The 21,828-nt window shown below is 47.2% G+C and overlaps 1 protein-coding gene across 18 annotated transcripts in view; it reads left to right on the top strand.

The window, feature by feature from the left end:
- Positions 1-21,828, top strand: part of Myt1l (myelin transcription factor 1 like) — a 385,446-nt gene that overhangs the window by 314,776 nt on the left and 48,842 nt on the right. For all 18 annotated transcript variants that reach the window (XR_015446741.1, XM_021247219.2, XM_021247217.2 and 15 more), the window contains 6 exons: positions 922-1,029; positions 6,454-6,668; positions 11,831-12,084; positions 14,339-14,575; positions 16,795-16,916; positions 17,783-17,851. Coding sequence is in view for 17 of the 18 variants with exons in the window: in XM_021247219.2 (XP_021102878.2) it covers positions 922-1,029; positions 6,454-6,668; positions 11,831-12,084; positions 14,339-14,575; positions 16,795-16,916; positions 17,783-17,851 (1,005 nt within the window). In the remaining variant the exon portion in view is untranslated. The remainder of the gene's footprint in view (positions 1-921; positions 1,030-6,453; positions 6,669-11,830; positions 12,085-14,338; positions 14,576-16,794; positions 16,917-17,782; positions 17,852-21,828) is intronic.

Here is a 21,828-nt window from a genome sequence, read left to right as displayed (position 1 = left end):
ACTGTACAGCTTGGGTTTAATTTGGGGTGATCTGTCTGATCCGCTAGGTTCCTTGTGTTAGCTGTGTAATGAAACAAGTCACGTCCCTGAGCCCCTCAGAGGCTTTCTGGTGCTCAATCTACAGAGGCAGGAAACGAAGGAGGTGTGAGCTGGCACCACAGTGGGTAACAGTGTCCACTCCTTCCCTGAACTTCAGCTCCGCTGTGCATCCATGAGCCGGGACATGTGCACTCGCGGGCTTCTGCTCCTGTCTGCAGGCACAGGCGCAGCAAGCCCGTGATTTCATGAGGACACAGCTCAAACACGAAAGCCCTTCTCTGTCTCCTCTTCCATATTGCCCAACCTCAACCCTTTTGTTTCAAAAACCACTTCCTTGCATCCCTGGAGATGAGTCCACTTCCTCCCCCACTCCCATTTCCCTTCTTGTGAACAACACAAGAGCTTTGGAGTCAGACAGACCCACCGGAACCCTGCAGGTCAATAATGCCTGCAGAATCGGCTTCGGGCGCCATCTTCTGGTACCAAGCTGCTAGTTACCATTCTTAGGCTCAGAATCCTTCAAATCCCATCCTGCCAAACTGTTCACTCGTCTCCAGGAACGGCAGAATGGAGTCTCTCTCTCTCTCTCTCTCAAACTTTAACTGGCTCATGTTCTCTTGAATACATGCAATGTGGCTTAACCTTCCTGGGAAGGATAGTCCGTGCTTTATACATGGTGTTGCCCTCAGCATCTTCCGCTGAAACTAAGAAAAAAACAAGCAAACCAGAGACAGGATGGTTTGCATTCCCCTCACCTGCTGGGATGCCCTGCGCGGGTTTGAGAAGCCTTTCTGTGCTGGTGGAGGGAAGGACGTAGTGGTTGGGTGCCTGGGTCGGGACTCATCCAGAACAGACCATTAAAACCCCTTTCTGTGATTGCAGCCTCTCTGGGTGCCCTATTGCTGCAGCAGAGAAATTGGCAAAGGCGCAAGAAAAACACCAGAGCTGTGATGTGTCTAAGTCCAACCAGGCCTCGGACCGAGTCCTCAGGTACCAAACCAAACGGAACATGCTCTTCATGGGGGTCCACTGATAATCGCTCCAAACACACTGGGCACCTGAGACTCTCTGGGAGGTGGCTGTGCCCACTGAGGGACAGGAGGGACAGGGACAGCTGTGTGTGAGCTCCAGGCCAGCTCTCCACTCTGTCCTCCAGTGCCCGGTGTGACATCCACAGGAGAGAACTGGGTGCAATGGCTTTCACTCTGGTTTAATAGTTCATAATTCTGTGAATGGCAAATGAAAGGAAGCTGTGAAAATTAATCAGATGCCCAAAGTCATTTTGTACAAATCTGAAGGGGGTGACACTGGCCACAGGATGGTGCTGCTGCTTTTGGAAGGGTCACAGTGATAGGACCCAGCTTGCATGCATATGGAGCTTCATATAGGATCAGCTCAGAGCCACTGCCTCCCCTCACCCTCCCACACCCCAGGACGCAGGCAGAAGTAGATGCCACCACTGCCATTTGACATGCAAGACAACCTTGAGTGCAGAGGGGTTAGTGACATACCCGGAATCAGTCACAGCAGGGGAAAAACAGGAGCAGCATAAGGGCCAGCAGCTGGGCCAGTATTTGTATATTTTTTAGACTTAGTTTTTGTGATACTGGAGTCTTCCGACTGAGCTATATCCCCAACCTCTTTTCTTTTCTTTTCTTTTCTTTTTTTTTTTTTTTGACAGGGTCTTACTAAATTGGTAAGTTGCCCAGGCTGGGCTTGAATGTGCAGTGATCCTCCTGCCTCAGCCTCCCAGAGTGCTGAGAATACAGGTGTGCACCACCACTCCCAGGTGAATCCAAAGTTTCTTCAGGTTTGGGGACAGATGATTCTTAGGGTATGTGGCAGAGGAGGAAATCTGTATTCCCATAACTTTTTCATACATCTGTGCTTTTTGCACATTCCTACAAATCGCTGTCACCAGGAACACTGTGACAATCACTGCACATTCTGCCTTTTTATTTAGTGCCCTGGTCCCATGTACACTAGCCACAGCCACCACCATAACCACACATCTATTCAGTGCTGGATTCCCACCTCTTCCTGTTAGTGAGTGGACATAGATACAGCATTTGGGTTTGGCTAAATCACTTCTCTGGGATAAATCACATGGAGAAAATCACTAGGGAAGTGATATATATAAATATATATAATATTAAATATCAAAAAGATATTAATATCTTTTTGATTCTCATATATCATTCCACAGTTTTCTTATAGGATCTTAACACACTTATTAAATTTCTTTCTCTTCCAATAGAAAAGGCAAAATATTTTTTAGAAAGTTGCAAGTATCTAGTTAACCAAAAAAATAAAAAATAAAAACATCTATGATCTCACCATTCCAAGATAACCGCCCCCATAAGTTTTGATTTTTCTACGGGTGGGTGTCAACAATTTATAGTCCCTGGAGTGTACCTGTCCCCTAGTTTTTCCTTGGCTGTGGCTTATTCATATTGCAGACCTTCAGACTGAACACCAAAATTCTAGTGCTTTCTGTGTCTCCTTACAGCACAGTTAGCTATCGGCAGCATGAAGAAAGCCCCTCCCTCCAACTGAAAAGCCCTCTGTGTCATGTAATTCAAGAAGTCATTTGGTCATTAGCCAAAGGAAATGTTGAAAATTGGTGGGGGAAATTGGTAGCTGGGAGAACTTATTCCTTTTCTTTTGCCAACTTTGGCCAAAGCCAAAGAGCCCTGTTTATGGCCTGTCCTGGGGCCACCAGGACCAGGCTGAGGCAGGTGTGGGTCAGTACTGAGCTTGGACTTCACTGAGAAGCTGGTGGCAGCTGAGATGGAGGAGACACCCCTATAATTGCAAATATCTGTCACCTTGTTTGAACCCAAGCCTCCACTGAGATACCCAGGCCAGAGCAGCTGCCTCTCTTGTTTCTGAGGCTTTCTCCCTTGGGCAGACATGGCAGAAAACTACACCAATGCCAATAATAATTGCGCATACGTGAACAGTTTTCTTTAGGAGCCTCTGGCTGGTTGGGACAGGGTCCTCAACAGAAAGAGAAAGACCTGGTCCCACTGAAGCCTTGGGCTTTCCCTGGAGGCCCTGGACCACGGGGCAGGGGTGTTGGCCTTGCTTTTAGGGCTCTAGCAAGCTCCCCACCCCCAAAGGACTCACCCGGAGGACAGTAGTCGGTCCCAGCACCTGTGTCTCCCCGTGTCCCATCCAATGGCATAAAGAGACAGGAAGGAAGGAAAGAGAAAGCAAATTAAACCCACAATCATTTAACTAGTTCAGGTGTTTTTTGAAGCCTTAAGTAAGTTGTCCAGCAGGAACCTAAGAACCGAGAAGAGCTTGCGGTCCTGTGGCTCTCTAGGACCCCGTCGGAGCAGCCTGGCTGGAGCCTCTCCCTCTTCCTCCTGCGGTCTGGCTCCCCTCCTCCTCCTCCTCCCTCCCTCAGCTCCCACCCTCACTTGGGCTTGCAAGTGTCCAGGCCAGGCCCCCAGCCCCTGAGCTGGTCCGAGGTCCCTCACCCAAAGGTGCCCTTAGCCTCCTGATCTCTCACCTTCAGACCCTGCAGTTCCTTTCATGCGGCAATTCTAACCCTCCCTTGGGTCTCACCCTTGGAATTCACCTGCTCTCCAGCTTCCCCTTCAAGCTTCCCTCCCGTCACTACTATCCGGTCCCATAGCATGATCACCTCCGGAATCCTCGGAACACTTGGACGCGAAATGCCCTCGAATCCCACCCGAGCCCTCAAGGCAAGGTCTACAGCTTTCCTCATTTATATGCCCCACATTGCCATAAATGCCCCAAAGCACACAACCTAGCAACTGTCACATCATTCTGTTCCTTCAGCGAGAAGTGAATAGAATAAGTTAGCAAAATTTAAACACATAGGTTGGAGATGTGATATTATAAAGGCAGTATAGGTATGCTATTAAACATGTAACAGATGACTTACTTTCCTGTTTGAAAAATTCAGTTGCGCACACCTATCATCCCAGCACTCAGGTGGCTGAGGCAGGAAGATCACTGCGAATCTGAGACCAACCTGAGTACGTAGTGAGTTTAAGGCCAGCATGAACTACACAGTGAGACTCTGTCCCTACCCCCAAAAAAATAAGTAAATAAATAATTTAAGATTCAGTTATAAAACATTTGCAACTACTCAAAAAAAAGTATAAGAATAACATAACCAGAGAAGAAATAGATTATGTAGACGGATGCATATAAAGTCACAATTTATAGGAGTAAAAAAATTATGAAAGTTAGAGAATATTTAAATAGTATAATATTCACAGATGTTAGCATCACAGTTATTAAGAACTGTTTTTAAAGCCTAAGCAGCAAAAAGTAAAATTAAATGTTATGTATGTAAATTGTGAAATACGTAAAAAATTTTAATTCTATTTACATAAGTAATAAATACATTAAATTAACCAGAAAAGATACACAAAAATCTTGACAGCTTTTAATCTCTGAAAGAATTAGAGGTGATTTTTAATAGTTTTTATATTTTCATCTGTTTTTTCAATGAAGAATGTATTAATAACTTTCATAATTATAAAAGGCTTTTATCCCCAGGGCAGATATAGATGGTCTGTGTGCTCAGAGATGCACAGAGAACATGTATTTACCAAGACTCGTAGCAATCCCAGAGGAAAATTTCTTTGGAAAGGTGCAGCCTGGATCCTCCAGGGTCACCATCCTGGGGTCCCCGGGCAGGACATTGCTTAGACTATCTGCTCCATAGTACACACCATTCCTGCAGGAATCCTACACTGCTACAACCCCACCCTGTTTTTGAGATACAGCAATATTTCCTGATCTGGTACCACTGATCAAGAAATAGGATCTAACTGGATGTGGTAGCACTCACCTGTCATCCCAGCACTCTGGGAGGCTGAGACAGGAGGATGGTAAGTTCCACCCCAGCCTGGGGAGCTTGGAGATTTAGCAAGACCCTGTTTCAAAAAAAAAAGTTGGTGATGTAGCTCAGTGGAAAGGTCCTGGGTTCAATCCCCAGTACTTCAAAAAAACTGCAAAAAGAAATGGAATCTTACTCAAAAAAGACTTTTTCACAAATTGAGCGTGAACCCACCACTCATGCCTGGATTCATGAATTTCGTTTTTTCAGCCTTTCTTGGGTCTTTATGTTTAATACATTTTACATATCAGAAAGAGAATTACGAGGAAATACTGTCTGTGAAATTCAGGGGAGTTTTTTTGTACTAGTTACAGTATTTTTTAAATGTTGCTTATGTGAAAACACAAGTATTTTTACACACACACATTTTACCTTTCAAAAGTTAAAAATGAGTGAGTGGCCCACAGAACTGAGGTTTAAATATCCACCTGTATCTGTGCTACAAAACAGAAGGTGGGGGAAGCAGGGGGAGCCCTTCACACAGCTTCTGAATCTAAAATGATCTCAAATAAAAACTCTGAGATTAGCACTTTTAGGGAGGTTCCCTCTGGCAAACACACTCATGTGCACACACAGCAAGACAGGATGTTGTGAAGAAATAATCAAATTCTAGGCTGGGAGTGGTGGCGCACACCTGTAATCCCAGCACTTGGGGAGGCTGAGGCAGGAGGATTGCAGTGAGGTCGAGGCCAGCCTGAGCTACGTAGTGGGTTAGAGGCCAGCCTGAACTATGTAGTGAGACCCTAACTCAAAAAAAATCTTAGAAATAATCAAATGCTCCTCTATTTTAACATTTCATCCCAAAGTGTAAAATAAATAGCTAGTAGGTGAAAGTCTGGAACATAAATGCAAATATTTAACAAAATGCTTTACTGCTATCCCATTTGAGTGTTCAACTAAATAGAGCATGGTACACTTTTGTCCCAATTCCCCTAAGACTATTTCTGTATTTCTTTGTTGTTGCTGCTGTTGTTTTCAGTACTAGTGATTGAAACCAGGGCCTTCGAACTGAGCTGCGTCCAAAACCCATTTTTTTATTGTTTATTTTGAGACAGGGTCTCACTAAGTTGTTAAGTTGCCCAGGCTGGGCTTGAACTTGTGATCCTCCTGTCTCAGCCTCCCAGAGTGCCGGGATGACAGATGTGCTCCACCATGCCAAGTCAAGGAACCCTTCTTTTTAGCTCACATCACTCTTGTGTGATTCTGTGAGTCTTTGAAACCACTGCAAAGAGAATACACGGCTGTCAGATTCTCCCCAACTTCAGATCTCCTATCTCCACTGAACCCACCATTACCCTTTTACAAGAAAAGGAAAGAGAGAGGGCATTTGAAGTATTCTGTTTCTTGTTCTTTTCATCTCAGATGGCTGCTTTGGGCTGTAGAGCTAAAGCACACTTGGTCTTTTCTCAGGAAAAAGAAGATGTTTCAGTGAAAGGTCCTGTTTCTCGACACACATAGGAAGCCAGTATGTTGGTGTGGCCGCAAATCAGTGGGGAGAGGGTGAGCTGTTGTTGTTGTCTTGTCTATTCCAGGCCCATGTGCTTTGTGAAGCAGCTGGAGATTCCCCAGTATGGCTACAGAAACAATGTCCCCACCACCACACCACGCTCCAACTTGGCCAAAGAGCTTGAGAAATACTCCAAGACTTCGTTTGAGTACAACAGCTTCGACAACCATACTTATGGCAAGAGAGCCATAGCTCCCAAGGTGCAAACCAGGGACATGTCCCCCAAAGGATATGATGACGGTAGGAGGTGCATACTCTTATACATGAGACACAGTTCCGTTGATGTTGTTGTTGTGTCGGTCCATGCCCCACACACCGGCCCAGCATGAGTGGCCATAGGCACAGGGCGACCCCAGGGCCACGCGGGGTAGGTGGACGGGGAGGATGGGTCGGTGCTCTGCAGTGACTCCCAAGCTATCCGTGCTGGCTGTATTCGGGGCTTAGGGAGAAGCCACCAGTTCACTGTGTGCAGCTGGGTGGGAGACAATGGCTTCCGCTTCATAAATGGGGAAGAGCAGTTCCGGGCTCTTTCAGTGACTCCACATCCTCCACCGCTGTCCCCCTGGGGTGCACATTAGAATCACCTGGGAGGTGGTTTTTCTCACACTCAAACCCCCAGGCTGCACCCAAACAGACCAAGTGGGGACCTCTGGGGTATCCCCGTGTTGTGGCCTAAGACACTTCCAGTGGCTCTGATATGCAGCCTGGGCCCCCAGCCCCACCTGGCCGCCTCTCAGAAGGCCGGGACCTGTGAACCCTCTATCTGGGAAGACAGGCAGGAGGAAAGCCCACCTAGGTGTGCAGCCACCTGGTCCTGGCGTCAGCAGTCACTTGCTACTGTCCCAAAACAGATGCAACAAGTGACCTGCCACCTGCTTCCCGGGACAAGGTGACTGCTTTTCCCTTCACACCCTCTTAGCCCACTGCTAGGTGTAAACAGTGACACCTCATCCCTCAGCTAACTTGGTAAGTAGTTTATCACTGAGGCCAAGACCATGTTTACCTAATCCGGTGGCTGCTTCAAGTTCTAGGATATATATAGCATGCGCTATATCTATATACAGAGAGAGAAAGAGACAGACATAGGGTTAGCCACCAAATTTTAACCGCTGGACTCAGGGTTTGAAAAATTCTGGTGATTTTTAAGCCTCATCTTGATGCAAAGGAAAGGAAATCAGTTTTTAAGATTTGGGAGCTCCTCTCTGAAGAAGATATTTTATTAATTTCGCATATATACACACACATGAAAAAATATCTAAATAGAATGCTTAGGGAATTCAGAAGCTTTTTCAAGATTCCGTAGGAATTGCAGACCTTCCTGAGCTGTGTCATTTCCTATCTAATAACAATTCATTTTGTATAGTGAATGAAATTTAATATCTCTTGGGTGTGTCATGTATTGATTATCTTTGTATATCAATTCTTGAATATTCAGAAACAGAATGGAAAAAGGAATGGCTGTAGGGTATAACAGAGATATTTTTCTTTTATTTTGCTGCTTGGTAATACTTGCCCATTTCAGATTTTACTCTAACTTTGTTCCTTCAACTACAAAAGAAAGATCTAAAAGAAATGAAGATTCCATTGTCATAATTTCCAACCCACTGGCATCTTACAGTGGTTCCATTAGTTCCTTCTTTAGATGTTCCTTCTCATACACCTATTTCGTGCTGGTTCTGGGTGGCCTGGATTCTTTAACCTGACTGTATGGTTGGACTCTAACCTTAGAAGCCAAGGGAGGGGTCCAGGTAAGGTGGTCCTGGCTGTAGTGTCTCTCAGGGCTGCTACACTTCAGGGAGCTAACGTCTATGTAGAACACCCAGCCAGACATCCAGCCACACTCTTTGGCCCACAGCAAGCCCTGTGTCCATCCCTGGGCAGCTGACTGGAGAATCTCTGGTCTTCCTGCCAGACTGCAAGTTTCTGGAAGACCAGAGACACTATCCTCAGAGTCCCCAACTCACTCTGCAGGGCAGGCCAGGCAGAAAGTAGCTCTGCCGCAAGGACTCTGGCCAAGGGACAGAGGTCAAGCCCCTGTGATACGCTGTCTACATGGCAGGCCCCAGCTCACAGGGTATCTGTGTTAGTCACTCCTCTCATTGCTTGGACAGAATACCTGATACCCACAGTCCAGGCCTGGCAGAGGAGAGCTGCTCCCAGCATGGTGGACAGGAACTGGAGAGAAGGGAGGAGTGGGGGCGGAGATAAACCCTTCCAGGCCACCCCACAGTGCCTGCCTCTTCCCACTTGGCCCCACTTCCTAAAAGCAAGTTAGCTGTAAGCTCCATAATCCAATCACCTTCCTAAACCTCTACCTCTAAGCGAGTGGACAGGAAGCAAGCATTGCTGGGACAATTTCACCAGCAGAATGGGCCATCGGCAAGGTTGTGACTGGAAGCCCTGAGTTTGCATTGTTTTTTCATTTTTAACTGGGGTACGGGGCCACACCTAACCCTTGGAACCCACGGTTGTCTCCTTCCTCCTCCAGGCAGGGATAAGGTGCTAAAGGAGGTGGCCTTGGTGTGGCTACTCATTCTGGCAAACACCTTTGGCCTCCAGAGGAAAACTGGTGACTTTTCTAGTGATCCCTGCTTTCTGCAGGACATCCAGGTCATTACTGGGTTCTGACCTGTTGTTCATCACTGGCAAAGCGACTTGGTTTAAGGGCATGTGTCACTGTTCAGTTTTTCTCAGCTGGGAAAGTAGGGCTGGGTGCCTCCTGGAGGAGAGGGTGACAGGGAGCACCCCAGCCTGATCCCCACTGCTCTGCTAGGTCAGGACCCAGAGCAATGCTAAGTGCAGCCAGGTGATACCGACATCATAGGCTTTGTAGACATTTAGGAACAGGCAGTGGTAGTCCACTCATTCCTCCCCGGGACCATTTAAAGCACAGACACTGTTGTTTTCATTTCAAATAAAACCAAAAACGGATGATCTTTTGCATTTTGGAGAAGGACAGAGATGGAGGTTGATATTGTCATGATCACTTGCTTGATATGAGTTGCCGGGGGCTCCAGGGTTCGGTCTCCTGCTGGGGAACTGTACTGTCCCACAGCCCTCTCCCGATCCAGCGACTGCAATGGAAGTGTTTGGGGAAGTCGAGGCATGGCTGTATTTACATTTTATAACTGCAGGGTAATTTAAAGCCATCCACTTAAGATGAGAGAAGGAATCATTTTTAAAGATTCGCTTAGGTAAAATGCTGTCCTACCGGGCAGTCTGCACCTCCCCTGCAGCCCAGGCTCCGCCTCTAGGCTTCATCCTGCCCAGCCGATTAGTACCATCTGTCCGCAGACCTGAGGTGCAGCTTGCTTATGTTTACCAATCAACGTTCATTCATTTCAAAACAAAACATCACTTTTCATATTTATGTAGACTATTTCTCTCTTTTTTTTTTTCCTGAACCCCTGGCTAGTCTTTAAAACAAACCAGTTTAAAAATAAACACAAAAGTAGGACCAGGGATTTAGCTCAGTGCAACGGCGCCTGACTTGCAAGTGCAAGGTCCTCAGTTCGATCCCCGGTACTGCAAAAATAAATAAATAAACAAACACAAAAGCCCCCTATGTGAATTATTTCACTTCTCCAGCCTCCACACTCCTATTTTTAACAAAATTTAAAGTGATAGAGAATCACGAACTTTAGTCCACAGCACCCCAACGCACCACAGGCAGTGACACAAAGAGGCCCCAGCACCCACTGTCAGGTGGCTGGTGTCCCTGTGTCCTGCTCCCAAAGGGGCTCAGGGCTGTGTCTCTCAGAGACTTAGAAGGGGCTGTGCTCAGACCTGTGGCCCCTGCCACCCTGCACTACACGGTTCTGCCATTTAAATAAGGGCACGCAGGGAGGAGGGAGTGCCATACCTCGGTGACCATGCCCCACATCGGACACTCCCGACAGCTGTGTTGAGACAGATCCACCTGCCCAGTAGAAGTGGCTTTGTCTGCAGGCCACTTGTTGCACTTTATAGTCATGTGTGTGCACATGCGTGAGTGTGAGCTTGGCCCACTGGCCCACGCAAGGGAACCTGAGTGGAAACCAGTTACCTGTGTGTGTGGTTTCCTTCTGTCTTTGCCCAGAGGCTGAGCCGGGCACAGGGTGCCCCTGTTGTCCTGGGCTCTGGTCATCATTGTCCCCAGATTGCAGCCTTGGTCCAAACTCGCATCATCAGAGCTGACTGTCTCATTCTGTTTCTCCTGCCTCTCGGAGCCCAGTGCTCCGGGACACTTTCTTAGCATTGCCTTGCAGAAGGTTTGTTGTTTGGTTTTGTTCTCTTCTTCCTCTCCAGAGGAGCACTGAGGTTGGGCTCCAGGTACAGGGCTGCAGTCGCCAAGTGGATGACACCCAGGGCACAGGGTCCAGTGGGAGGCCCTCTTGCATCCACAACTGCCCTTCCATCGGGGTGGCAGCAAATGCTTTGCTGTGCTGCTGGTATGACCCTAAGCACACCCAGCACCCTGGCCACTCTCACCTATTTGCCCTGCCCAGGACTGACCACCAAAGAAGAAAATCCCACCTCGGAGGGGTCAGGACACCTGGAGAGACATGGGGTCTGGGGGGTCGTGCAGCACCTGCAGGGTTACCTTTATGTAATCCCTCACACCTGCACCTCACGGGAGTACCTGGCCCCTGTGCAGATGAACACTGTGTGATGTTAGGTGGGGTAACACTATTAGAGAAAAGGGGGCATCCTGATACATCATCCATCCATACGCGTTCTCATCCACATACGAAAGATATCTGACCAGCTCTAAAAATAATCCTGTTCTAAGTGCTGTTAGTGAGGATGGCTGCTCATAAGGGGCACTGCTCTGCCAGGGCCCATGGAAAGGGCGCGTGCTGGCGGTATGAGGATGGGGAGTTGCCCCAAGGGTGTGGCCCAGCCTGTGTGGGGCTCCCACTCGTGCCCTGAGCTGATCTACATCCACGGGTGTGTGCAGTGTCCCCCCTCTCACCCCCGGCCTCTGTGAGAATTGCAGGACAAGGGGTGTCTGGGTCACGTGTCTGGTCTGCACAGCCAGCCAGAGTCTTACTGCCCCAAGCTCCAGCAGGCAGTCCCCAGGTCCCCTGTGAGTCTGGGTCACCTGCAGCAGCACATTGTGCCCTAGTTGCTGGCTCAGCCCCTTGGCAGCAATGTCCTGACCCGTAAGTGGCCTGCAGAGGTCCTCGTCCCTGAACGGGCCAGCATCCTCAGGGCCATGGCCAAGTCGGAGGCATGCATGGTGCCGCTGGGGACCGGAAAGGACGCCTCCTCTCCCAGGGTTCCCAACTCTTAGCTCACTCCAGCACAACAGAAGGTTGGAAGGGGGAAGGAGCCGGGGCTCTTCGTCGTGAACCAGCCCCTCGTGTGCGTGGCCGAGCATGGCAGGCTCGGGCCTGAGTCCCTGCCACGTGTCTCCGCAGCCAAGCGGTACTGCAAGAACGCCAGCCCCAGCCCCAGCCCCAGCAGCAGCAGCTACGCACCCAGCAGCAGCAGCAACCTGAGCTGTGGCGGTGGCAGCAGCAGCAGCAGCACTTGCAGCAAAAGCAGCTTCGACTACACACACGACATGGAGGCAGCGCACATGGCGGCCACAGCCATCCTCAACCTGTCCACACGCTGCCGCGAGATGCCACAGAACCTGTCCACCAAGCCGCAGGACCTGTGCTCCACGCGGGTATGGCCCCCTGGGGTATGGGAAACCTGGCAGGTCACCTGCTCACAGGGAGGGAGGAGGGCTCCTTCAGCATGTGCAGGGTTGCACATGGACCCAACAGGTGCAGCAGCTCATACACCTGATGGATGCAGGGCTCTCCGTGTGGGCCTGGCAGGTGCAGGGCTCCTCACATTCCCTCACCTGCATGGTGAGCACCAGGGCTCTCATAGTGTCCAAGAGGGTGGTAGAGTCTAAGTCACAGGAAGCTGTCAGACATCTCCCTCGCTGAGATCTAGAGTCACAACCACAGATAAAGGATATCATGTGCCTTCATGGCATCTCAAATGACCACACAGAGAATGTGAAAGACCAGTGTCCCTTGAAGGAGGAAGGGTTGGCAGCACCAAGCTGTGTACACAAAGGGCTGTGCTCCCACCACATGCCCCACAGATGGCCCTGGGGGACAGGGAAACAAGGGAACACCACTCTGACTGTGCCTCCCTGATGACCTCGTGGTCCCAGGCTGCACCCCTTAGCTCAGCGTGGCCATGCACATGGTGTGCAGGGCTTTTCTGTGGTTTATTTTCTTATCAGTCAGCACCTTGTGTGTGCTAGAGGGAGTGAAAAAGCAGCTAAGACTAAGATGTGCAAACAATCGAGACAGCTGCCTGGCCAGGGCCACTAGGTGGCCAGCACGAGCCAAGCTCTGCAGCCCGCAGAGGGGCCACACCTGTCCACCTGCTCTCATAAGCAGGACGCCTCCCTCCACTCCCTGGAGCGAGGGCCCTGCACCCTGAGCCCACAGCCCTGACAGTAGGGCTATAAATCCATGTCATCTGTGCGAATGCAGAAAGGTCAGTAATCTTATGTTTTTGCAAGTGCTTTCTTTTCTTTTGATAACGGTATCTCTAGATAGATTCAAAGCCGCGGGAGCATGCAATGTTTTTGGTGGTCAGGGTTTTTGTGGAAAAATTCTTCTTTGGCAGAGAAGAAAGATAAGGAGCCCTGCCAAACTTTTTCTTTCTTTCCTGAAACTGAAGTCAGAGAGTAACTCCGACATCACGTTGCCTACATTGGTATCCCAGCTTGAGCATAGGAGAGCACTTGGAAAGAGTTCAGGCCCAGTGCTACTAGCAAAGGTTTCTTAGAGGCCGCCTCAGGCTGAGGTTCTGGTCCCTCTGCATCCTCCTCCTCCTACAGCAACATCGGAGGGAAATGACACAGGGGACACAGCATTGTCACCCCAGCTCTGAAATCATGTTTGTGCACAGGAGAGTGTAACCGTTTGAGAGGGAAACGGAGGACTAATGGGGACATTTGTATTTTTCTTACTCTCTGTCCTCTTGTGCCCCCAAGTGTCTCCTCTGAAGAATCCTTAGCCTTCTTGAAGGCATCTTTATATTCAAAAACAAAATGCCTCACCCTGCACTTCCTGGTCTAAGAGTTGTGCGGACTGCAGGTGTTTGACACCCAGACCAGCAGAAAGGAATCCAGCCACCAGCCTTTGGATTGGGATTCCTATCCCCTCTCAGCACAGGGTTTCCTGTTAGAAAGAAATTCTACTTCCTTCCTCTGCTCAACTTCTTCCTTTGTTTCAATTCTTGAAATATCAGCATCAATGAATCTAAAGGAAAAATTTTAAGCTGATCCGTATATGTATACACACACGCACACATATTTTTCATCTTGTAGGTATTTGAGCCAGAAGGAAATCAAAACTCAGCATGGCAGTGCAGGAGGATGGAAAGTTCCAACTAAGCCTGGGCAACTTAGTGTCCTAGTGAGACCTGGTCTCAAAATAAAAAATAAAAAAGGCTAAGGATGTAGCTCAATGCAAGAGCCTTGTGTTCCATCCCCATCCTGCAGGGGGGGAAAAAGCATTTCTTTGAATTTCTTCTGGCCCAACTCTTTTCTAAAAACAGAGATGTACTAGGGCCAGGGATTTAGCTCAGTGGTTCTGCCACCTGCCCTGCAAGCGCAAGGATCGGAGTTTGATCCCCGGTACCAAAAAAAAAAAAAAAAAACAGACATGTACTGAGGGGCAAAGGAGAAAGAAAGGGAGAAGAAATAAAAGATGGTAGAGAAGTGGGTGGAAAGAGGGAGATGCCCCTAGAGCCAGGAAGCCAGGGAAGCCCAGTCCTCGAGCCAGGAAGCCCACTGACCATGTGGGTTCCCCAGGGGCCATGTCAGGGACCACAGTGGGCACTGACTGAGTGACTTACAGAGAGTCCCAGCCGGGTCAGGCCAAGCCCACAACCTGCTCTTCTGCCCTCAGAACCCCGACATGGAGGTGGATGAGAACGGCACCCTGGACCTCAGCATGAACAAGCAGAGGCCGAGGGACAGCTGCTGCCCTGTGCTGACGCCCCTGGAGCCCATGTCCCCCCAGCAGCAGGCGGTGATGAGCACCAGGTGCTTCCAGCTGAGCGAAGGGGACTGCTGGGACTTGCCAGTAGACTACACCAAGATGAAACCCCGGCGGGTGGATGAGGATGACCCCAAAGAGATCACCGTAAGTCTTTCCCTGACACCATCTGCCCTCTCCATGAGGCAGTAAGTGGGAGCCTGGAAATGCAGTTTGGATGGAGATGGTGGCACACACACCTGTAATCCCAGCAACTAGAGAGGCTGAGGCAGGAGGGTCTCAAGTTTAAGACCAGCCTAGGCAACTTAGTGAGACCCTGTCTCCAAAAACAAAAAAAAAAAAAAAAGAAAGAAAAACATTTGCACATCCCTCAGGGGAAAATATAAGATGGGATTAAAAACTAGGGTGAATGTTTACATTTTAAAGTGTATTACAGGAAAAGCCATATTGCCATAAATCTGCCCCCCCCACCACTTCCTGCAGCAGCTCTGGAGTCCTCTTTCCTGAGTGTCTTTAGTTGTGCTGTCCTGGCTGCCTCAATGTCCTGAATGGATTCAAAAAATCTCCTTTCTTGGTCATTTTGACTTTGGAGAAGAGCCAGAAGTTGCACTGTGCTAGATCCAGTGACTAAGGTGGATGAGGTCACAATGTTGTGTTTTTAGGAGCTGCCTTTCTGCTGGATGGTGCTCGGCAGCAGCACTCACTATATTTTTTGTCACTCCTGGTAAACACCCTCAGGAAAGAGGACTCCAGAGCTGCTGCAGAAAATGGCAAGAACAATGGGATGAGTGTGATCAAAGTGAGGGCAAAGATTTTAAGGCGGATTGATGGCAATGTGTCTTTTACTGTAACAATCTTTTTAATTTAAACTTTAATCAAATATTTTGATCACCCTTATCCATTTCCTCTTTAAATATGACCTGTAGCTAATTAGGACTTATAAAAGGAAACTTTTTGTTGACCCAGAAGAGATGTACGATTGACATTGTTTTGACTGATAGAAACTATTAACGCTTTTAAATTTTACTTTTCAACACATGTGTTTTGTTACAAATGACTTCACTAGAAAAATGCATAAACAGCACATCAGTTCATTTCCGAAGAAAATAGTGTTTCCTTTGCTGGCAGAAAATTATAATGAGAGTGATAAATACTTAGATGGTTACCTGTGTGCTCTTTAAAACTAAGGACAGTTCTTCTCTAAGGAAACAAAATATTCAGAAAACTCGAGTCTTGCCTTGAAAACATTATTTTAGTACAAACACTAAATCCTTGAGTATGACAATATTACTAAACCAGCTGTGCCAAGACACAGTGTTAAAGTTCAGATTTTCAAATTCAGGTCCTTAAGGTAGATACACTTCTCCTTGGAGTAAAAATGAGAAACGGAGTTTTTTTTTTTTCTTTACTGGAGTGACTTCTTCAGAATTCAAGTCGAAAATTAAGGCATCTTCTTTGTTCACTGTAAAAGGGAAAAGTTTTGAGGGGGATAAAGGGACAACCATCAAAGCAATAACATCTGCAGAAACAAGGATGTAGAGAAAGAAACGTCAGCTCTGTGAAGGAACTGTCAGGGAAAGCACTTGCATGCCTAAGAGCCTGTTATTATTTTGTTATTGTTGTTTGTTTGTTTGTTTGTTTGTTGAAGTACCAGGGATCGAACTAAGGACCTTGTGCTTGTGAGGCAGGTTCGGTGCCACTGAGCTAAATCCCCGGCCCAGAGCCTGTTATTTTGTTCTTCAAATTGATTTAAGTATCAGGCATGGAATAATTAATTAATTTAAAAATCTGAATGGCTAGCTAAATTTCTAAGTATTTTTTCTCTCCTGCAGAGTTAAAAATTATTACTGCCAAAAGAGAGCATGGTAGTTGAATTCCCTAATTTATTTTAATTAAAGTCCGGGGGCAGAAGCGTTTTTAGGACATAAATTCAGAAATCAGACTTTACCAAGTACAAGACTTAGAAAGCTCATGCGCTCATTAGTGCCACCCATAGGAATATCCGGGTTACTACTCAGAGCAGGTACCTGTTCTGTAACAAAGACACCGCCTAAGAATAATTTAAAAGTATGACATGAACGTGATTGTTCTTCTGTTGCTTTGAGACTTACTATCTACCAGGGATGGGTAAGATCTCTATTCTGAAATAGATCCTGGGGTGGCCTAGTTCTGTTCAGAGCAGTGTTAAACCCAGTCGTCAGCAGCTGGAGAGCAGCTGGTGGACCAACCAGGCCTCATCTGCAGAAGAGACCTTGTCAGGACCGAGATGCGGTGGGTTCTCAGTGCGTGGTGTAAGAGGCAGGTGGCAGAGAAGGCCACCCTGTGCGTGTGTCACCTGTATGGCTCAAGCTGTGCTTTGTCTGCAGCCGGAAGACTTGGACCCGTTCCAGGAGGCTCTGGAAGAGAGAAGGTACCCTGGGGAGGTGACCATCCCAAGCCCCAAACCCAAGTACCCCCAGTGCAAGGACAGCAAAAAGGATTTAATAACGTAAGCATAACAGGAGGCGCCACCACGAGTCTCCTCCGCCCTCCCTCTCCTTGGCTTCCCTTAAGACCGATGGCTGTGTCGCGCCTGGCCGGGTGAGCATGCACCTTCGCGGCACACACCTTCTCCGGCTGCTGCGGCACGAGAGGCCAGGCCGCCTGCTGTTCTCAATGACGCTCTGTCGCTCAGGCGCCATTCCATCAACCCTGTGCGCTGGCAGCTTCTCCTCAGGGTCCTGGCCCCCTTGGAGACATTGCAGCTAAACTGGAAACAATGAAACTTTTTTTAAAGTTTTTTTAAACATACTTACTATTTTGGCTGTTTTTTTGTTTTGTTTTGTTTTTGTTTGGTGGCAGATGTCCAACTCCAGGGTGTGATGGGAGTGGTCATGTGACTGGTAATTACGCCTCACACAGAAGGTGTGACTTTATTTTTTTTCATGGTGGATTCTGTCTTTTCAATTTATTGTTTTCAGCTTACCTCAACAATGCTGTCAAAGTAAAAATGTTGAATTCTGTGTCAACCCTTCAAGTGCTCCATGTTGACCTTGCAAAGCATGCCGACCAATGTGTTGTATAATGTCTTTTAACCTCGAGCTTCCTAAATTTGCACAATTCTTCTCAGACATTTAAACCAAAGAGCACAAATATTTTATTTTTTTAAAGTTTATTAACAGAGTTGCTTTCTTGAATTTATATTTGAACATATTTAGAGTTCATTGTAAGAAAAAAAATTCAATATACAGCACTGGCACCATCGCTTTTCTGCATCGACCTCTTTTAATTTAAATTCAGTTGTATGTTGTGTTCGTCCGGGTGGCTCTGCTACCTCAAGGGTCACTCACCTGCCTCTCCCGGCCTGTCTTACAGTCTGTCTGGCTGCCCGCTGGCTGATAAAAGCATTCGAAGTATGTTGGCCACCAGCTCACAAGAACTCAAGTAAGCATTCATAACAATCATTCTCTTTTTTAAAATCTATGCATTCATTAGTTCACAATAAGAAATGATGCGTCACTGGAAAAGAAAAAGAAATATCTCTATAAGAATCACCTATGACATCAGTGCCTTATTTTAGTTCAAAGGACCAAGGTCTCCAAGTTTCAGCCACATTTCTGGACAATCCAGTCTGCCTTTTTCCCTTATATGAATCTAGTCCTTTCATATGACCCCCATTCTGTTTGGAACTTTCTGAGGCACAGGAATTTTCTTGTCAGGTTTATGTGCACCTGTCAGCAAAAGTTTAGAGTGACTCAAACTCTTAGCAATGATTGCAATTTAAAGGATCAAAACTAAGCTTTTAAATCAGAAATTAATATAATTGTTTAAAATATGGATACTTAAGGGCACGTAGAACAAAAATCTACCAAGATAATAATTAACTCCTTACACACACTGTGGTCTTAGTTAATGATACTGCTCAGGAGAGTGATATCGAAGTTCACAAGCCTATGCAGTGATGGTAACCAGCTGGAAGCACGCACGCACACACACACACACACACACACACACATCTTTCTAATAGTTTTGCCTCCTCTGCTCCATGCCTGTAACTTTTAAGTACAAATCTAGCAAAATGGTGAAAACACCACCATCCACGCCCCAGGCCCAAGTTTTCCTCCTCTGCATGTGTGTATGTCACATCCAGGCCCCATACAAGGTTGGGAAGTAGTTTGGTACAGGTTATGAGAAGTGAGCAGCAATGGTCGAATGTTTGCAAGGAAAGAAGGCAAGATTTGACAATCCCACAGCATCCTGAGAACCAAGTCCCCCAAATAATTGTTTCTTTGTCTGACATATCCTGTCATGATGTCACATTGCTAGATTTACATCTTGTTTGGAAAGGCTTTAGCATCCACACAAGGAAAAAGATGTTTTCAAATCCATGTTGATCTCTCCCCCAGCCCTCCACCCACACCCGTCCAGGTCCCATGACCATAGACTGAGGGTATCACTGGGTCAGGATTTTGTTTCACACCCTGTCATCTTTTGCAGGATCCCTGTCCAAGGCCCTAGTGCCATAGACCAGCTGTTCATGTTCAGTGACTTCCTGAACTAGCCCCTCCATCACCAGCCTCTGGGCTCTCTCTCTTCCCGGACAGTAAACAGTAAACCAAAGCGGTGCCTGACGGACACATATCTCTAAACTTTCAGAACGGACAGCCTTCGTGGCTGGAACAATTCCACACACTTTGTTCAGGCATCTTTTAATCGTGGCTTCAATCCACATTTCTCCCTCCTGGTCAAAACGTGACTAACTGCACTTGGAATGTGTTCAACACATCTGAACATGGCAGCATTCCTTTGAATTTCTTGATGAGAAGTACTTTGCAAAAGCTTGGTGTGTCTCCAGTTTCAACAGGCCAGCTGCACATAAGAAAATAGCCCTCGCGCTGCTTGCATCTAGTATTGTGACTACCACTTAGTGTCTCAAGAGTCCCATGACCAGAGCATTTTTCTTATGTTCTGTTTTCATTGCGTGCATTCTTTAGCATTGGGCTTGGAAGTTTATGTTGTTGGTCTGAAATCCCAAGCAGACCTGCTAATTCTCCAGTTTCTACATTTTCTTATCTCACCTTTTCTTGGGAGAGGGTATGATGGTCCTTCCCATGGCCATCTTCACAGGGAAGTGTTTCTCTCTCACCTCCTCCAGGGAAATGTGGGACTCAGTGCCCTCCTTCCTGCCTCTTCCTGGAGGCGGATCATGTCATCCTGAGGCCAGGTGGCCTTTGCCTAACTTTGATTAAGCTTACAAACACACCCATTTCTAAACTTGTCTTTACAAGTAAGTTCTGTTCTGCTTGACCCTGGCTGGAAAATCCAAACTTGACAAATTTCCTGAAATGGTCTATTTCTATTCATGGATCTTTAAAACCAAGGATTTCCATTAAATATCTTCCATAAAGAGACTGATATTTAAATGACCAATTTTCATTTGACGGCTAATGTCTTTCTAAACTGAGGAAACCATGGACCTTACCGATTTTTAACATTTTAATTGTGAACCTGCATCTGTTACTTTGCTGGCTGATTCAGAAAGGACTATTGGGTAGCAAAGGCAAAGAAGGGTGGACCGACCCCTTTAGGATTTGCAACCGTTTTCTTTTGGAGTCATTTGTGCCTGAGCCCTTTCGATGTGTCATTCTTCATTTACCTTTAAAAGCTTCATCACCTCCTACAGCAGCCTTTTCCTTAAGTGAGAAAGTAGGGTCTCCCTTCACTGTACAAAGCAACACCCTCTATTCATAAAGACATATGAGGAAGGGGGTTCCAGTTACCTCAAAAATTTTCTTTATTATGCATCAGCCAATACAAGGAACTTTTTGGAAACTTTCCTCTTCTCACATCCAGCACTGAAGTTTTGTATTGAGCCATTATCACAACATTCTTGACCAGGGACAAGATGAATTTTTCCAGATAAACCCTAGGTCCTGGATCTTCTTCTGCTTCCTGAGCTAACACTCTGCTCAGTTCTAATCCAGAGAGACAATTGGTTTAAAAAGAAATCAGTAATTTTGTGTCTAATTGTGTACAATATGTAAACTTGAAAATGTATTAAAGTGTAATGTATACATGAATTTTATTCCAAATCCGGAGCTCTGCTTTCCCTGGCCCCTGGCCACTGGTCCCTTGAAGGTAGACACACACTTGGTGGCTTGGAGGGCGGAGGTACCCGTGGCGGGTGGTAGGGCTTGAGGGAGATGGAGTCGGAGCCCTGGGCACTGGTGGGTGGAGGCAGGGATGCATGAGGAGTCCACCCTGAGGCCACAGGCCAAATAACGTGCAAAAGAGAGCAAAACTATGCAGATTAAACTGGATTTCTGGTGAGAATTATGCTGAACATAGCTCCAACTTCAAAGGGAAATTGCTTGTCTTAAAATGTCTTTTTCTAAGATTCCCTGAAGGAAGTAAGGTGGACGAAATCAGAAACCATTGCCTGCAGGGCCAGTCTCGGTGGAGCTGGAGCTCCTTCTCCCACCTCCTGGGGCAGGCAGAGTTGCAGACACCTGTGGTGCTCAGGAACCAGTTTAAACCAACACAATCAGATTTGAATCAGAGGCAGTTAGCTCTTAGGATGGAGCCTAGCTTGCTTCCATCTATGCTGTCATTGGCCAGATGTGATGCTTTCTTCATATTCATGCCTGTGTCTCAGGATCCTCCTGGGCCTTTGTTAACATCTAGCACCTCAGTAAGCGCAGTCTCGGGCCACTGGCTGGTCTTTGCTTCTTCATGTCTAACCTTTGATTTAATCATCATGGGCATGGGGGACCCTACTTCTGACCTTTAAAATATTCTCTTATGGATTCTGGAGCCCCTCGGCAAGCATCCTGGGTATTTTTAGCTTAGGCATACAGTAATTTTAACCACATACAACATGAACCTTTTTTTAAACCTGATTACATTTATTTTTCAAGTAAATTGGAAATCAAAGAATTAGAACTTTGAACTTGGGTCAAAATATAAGGCTGCTGATTTCTAGACTGTCCCCGGGCTTACACGCTCAGCTGTAAATCTGACACGTGTGCCAGGCGATGATTGGCTGGGACCTAACAGATGTTTCACACCCCGCAGCGACACTGTCCAGGGAGCAGGGGTTTATACACATTATCAGCCTCATTTCTATAATCTCTTGCCTTCTCCACTTATAACAGTAAATGCACAGCTTTGGGAATTACAACTTCCCTGACTCAGGGCTGATTTCCATTGACAGCTGGATTTCCTAAGGCGAGGGTCATCGTGGCTGCCGTGTAGACAAAGCCTCTCTACACAGAAAGTCATCATGAGACCCCCGCCTCCATGGGGTGGGGTCCTTTCACTTCAAAGATTGCCCCCACACCCCCTCTTGGGTTAGAAAGCCTGTCCTTTCCAGCCCTGACTGAGCGAACTCAGGTCCCTGGTGGTGTAGTCCCCTGTGCAGG

The sequence above is a fragment of the Heterocephalus glaber genome, unplaced genomic scaffold (assembly GCF_053883595.1).
Source record: "Heterocephalus glaber isolate CG9 unplaced genomic scaffold, H.glaber_assembly_v1.0 deba00001724, whole genome shotgun sequence".
NCBI classification, from domain to species: domain Eukaryota; kingdom Metazoa; phylum Chordata; class Mammalia; order Rodentia; family Bathyergidae; genus Heterocephalus; species Heterocephalus glaber.
The sequence above is the reverse complement of the archived record's forward strand: the minus strand, read 5'-3'. Positions and strand labels throughout refer to the sequence as shown.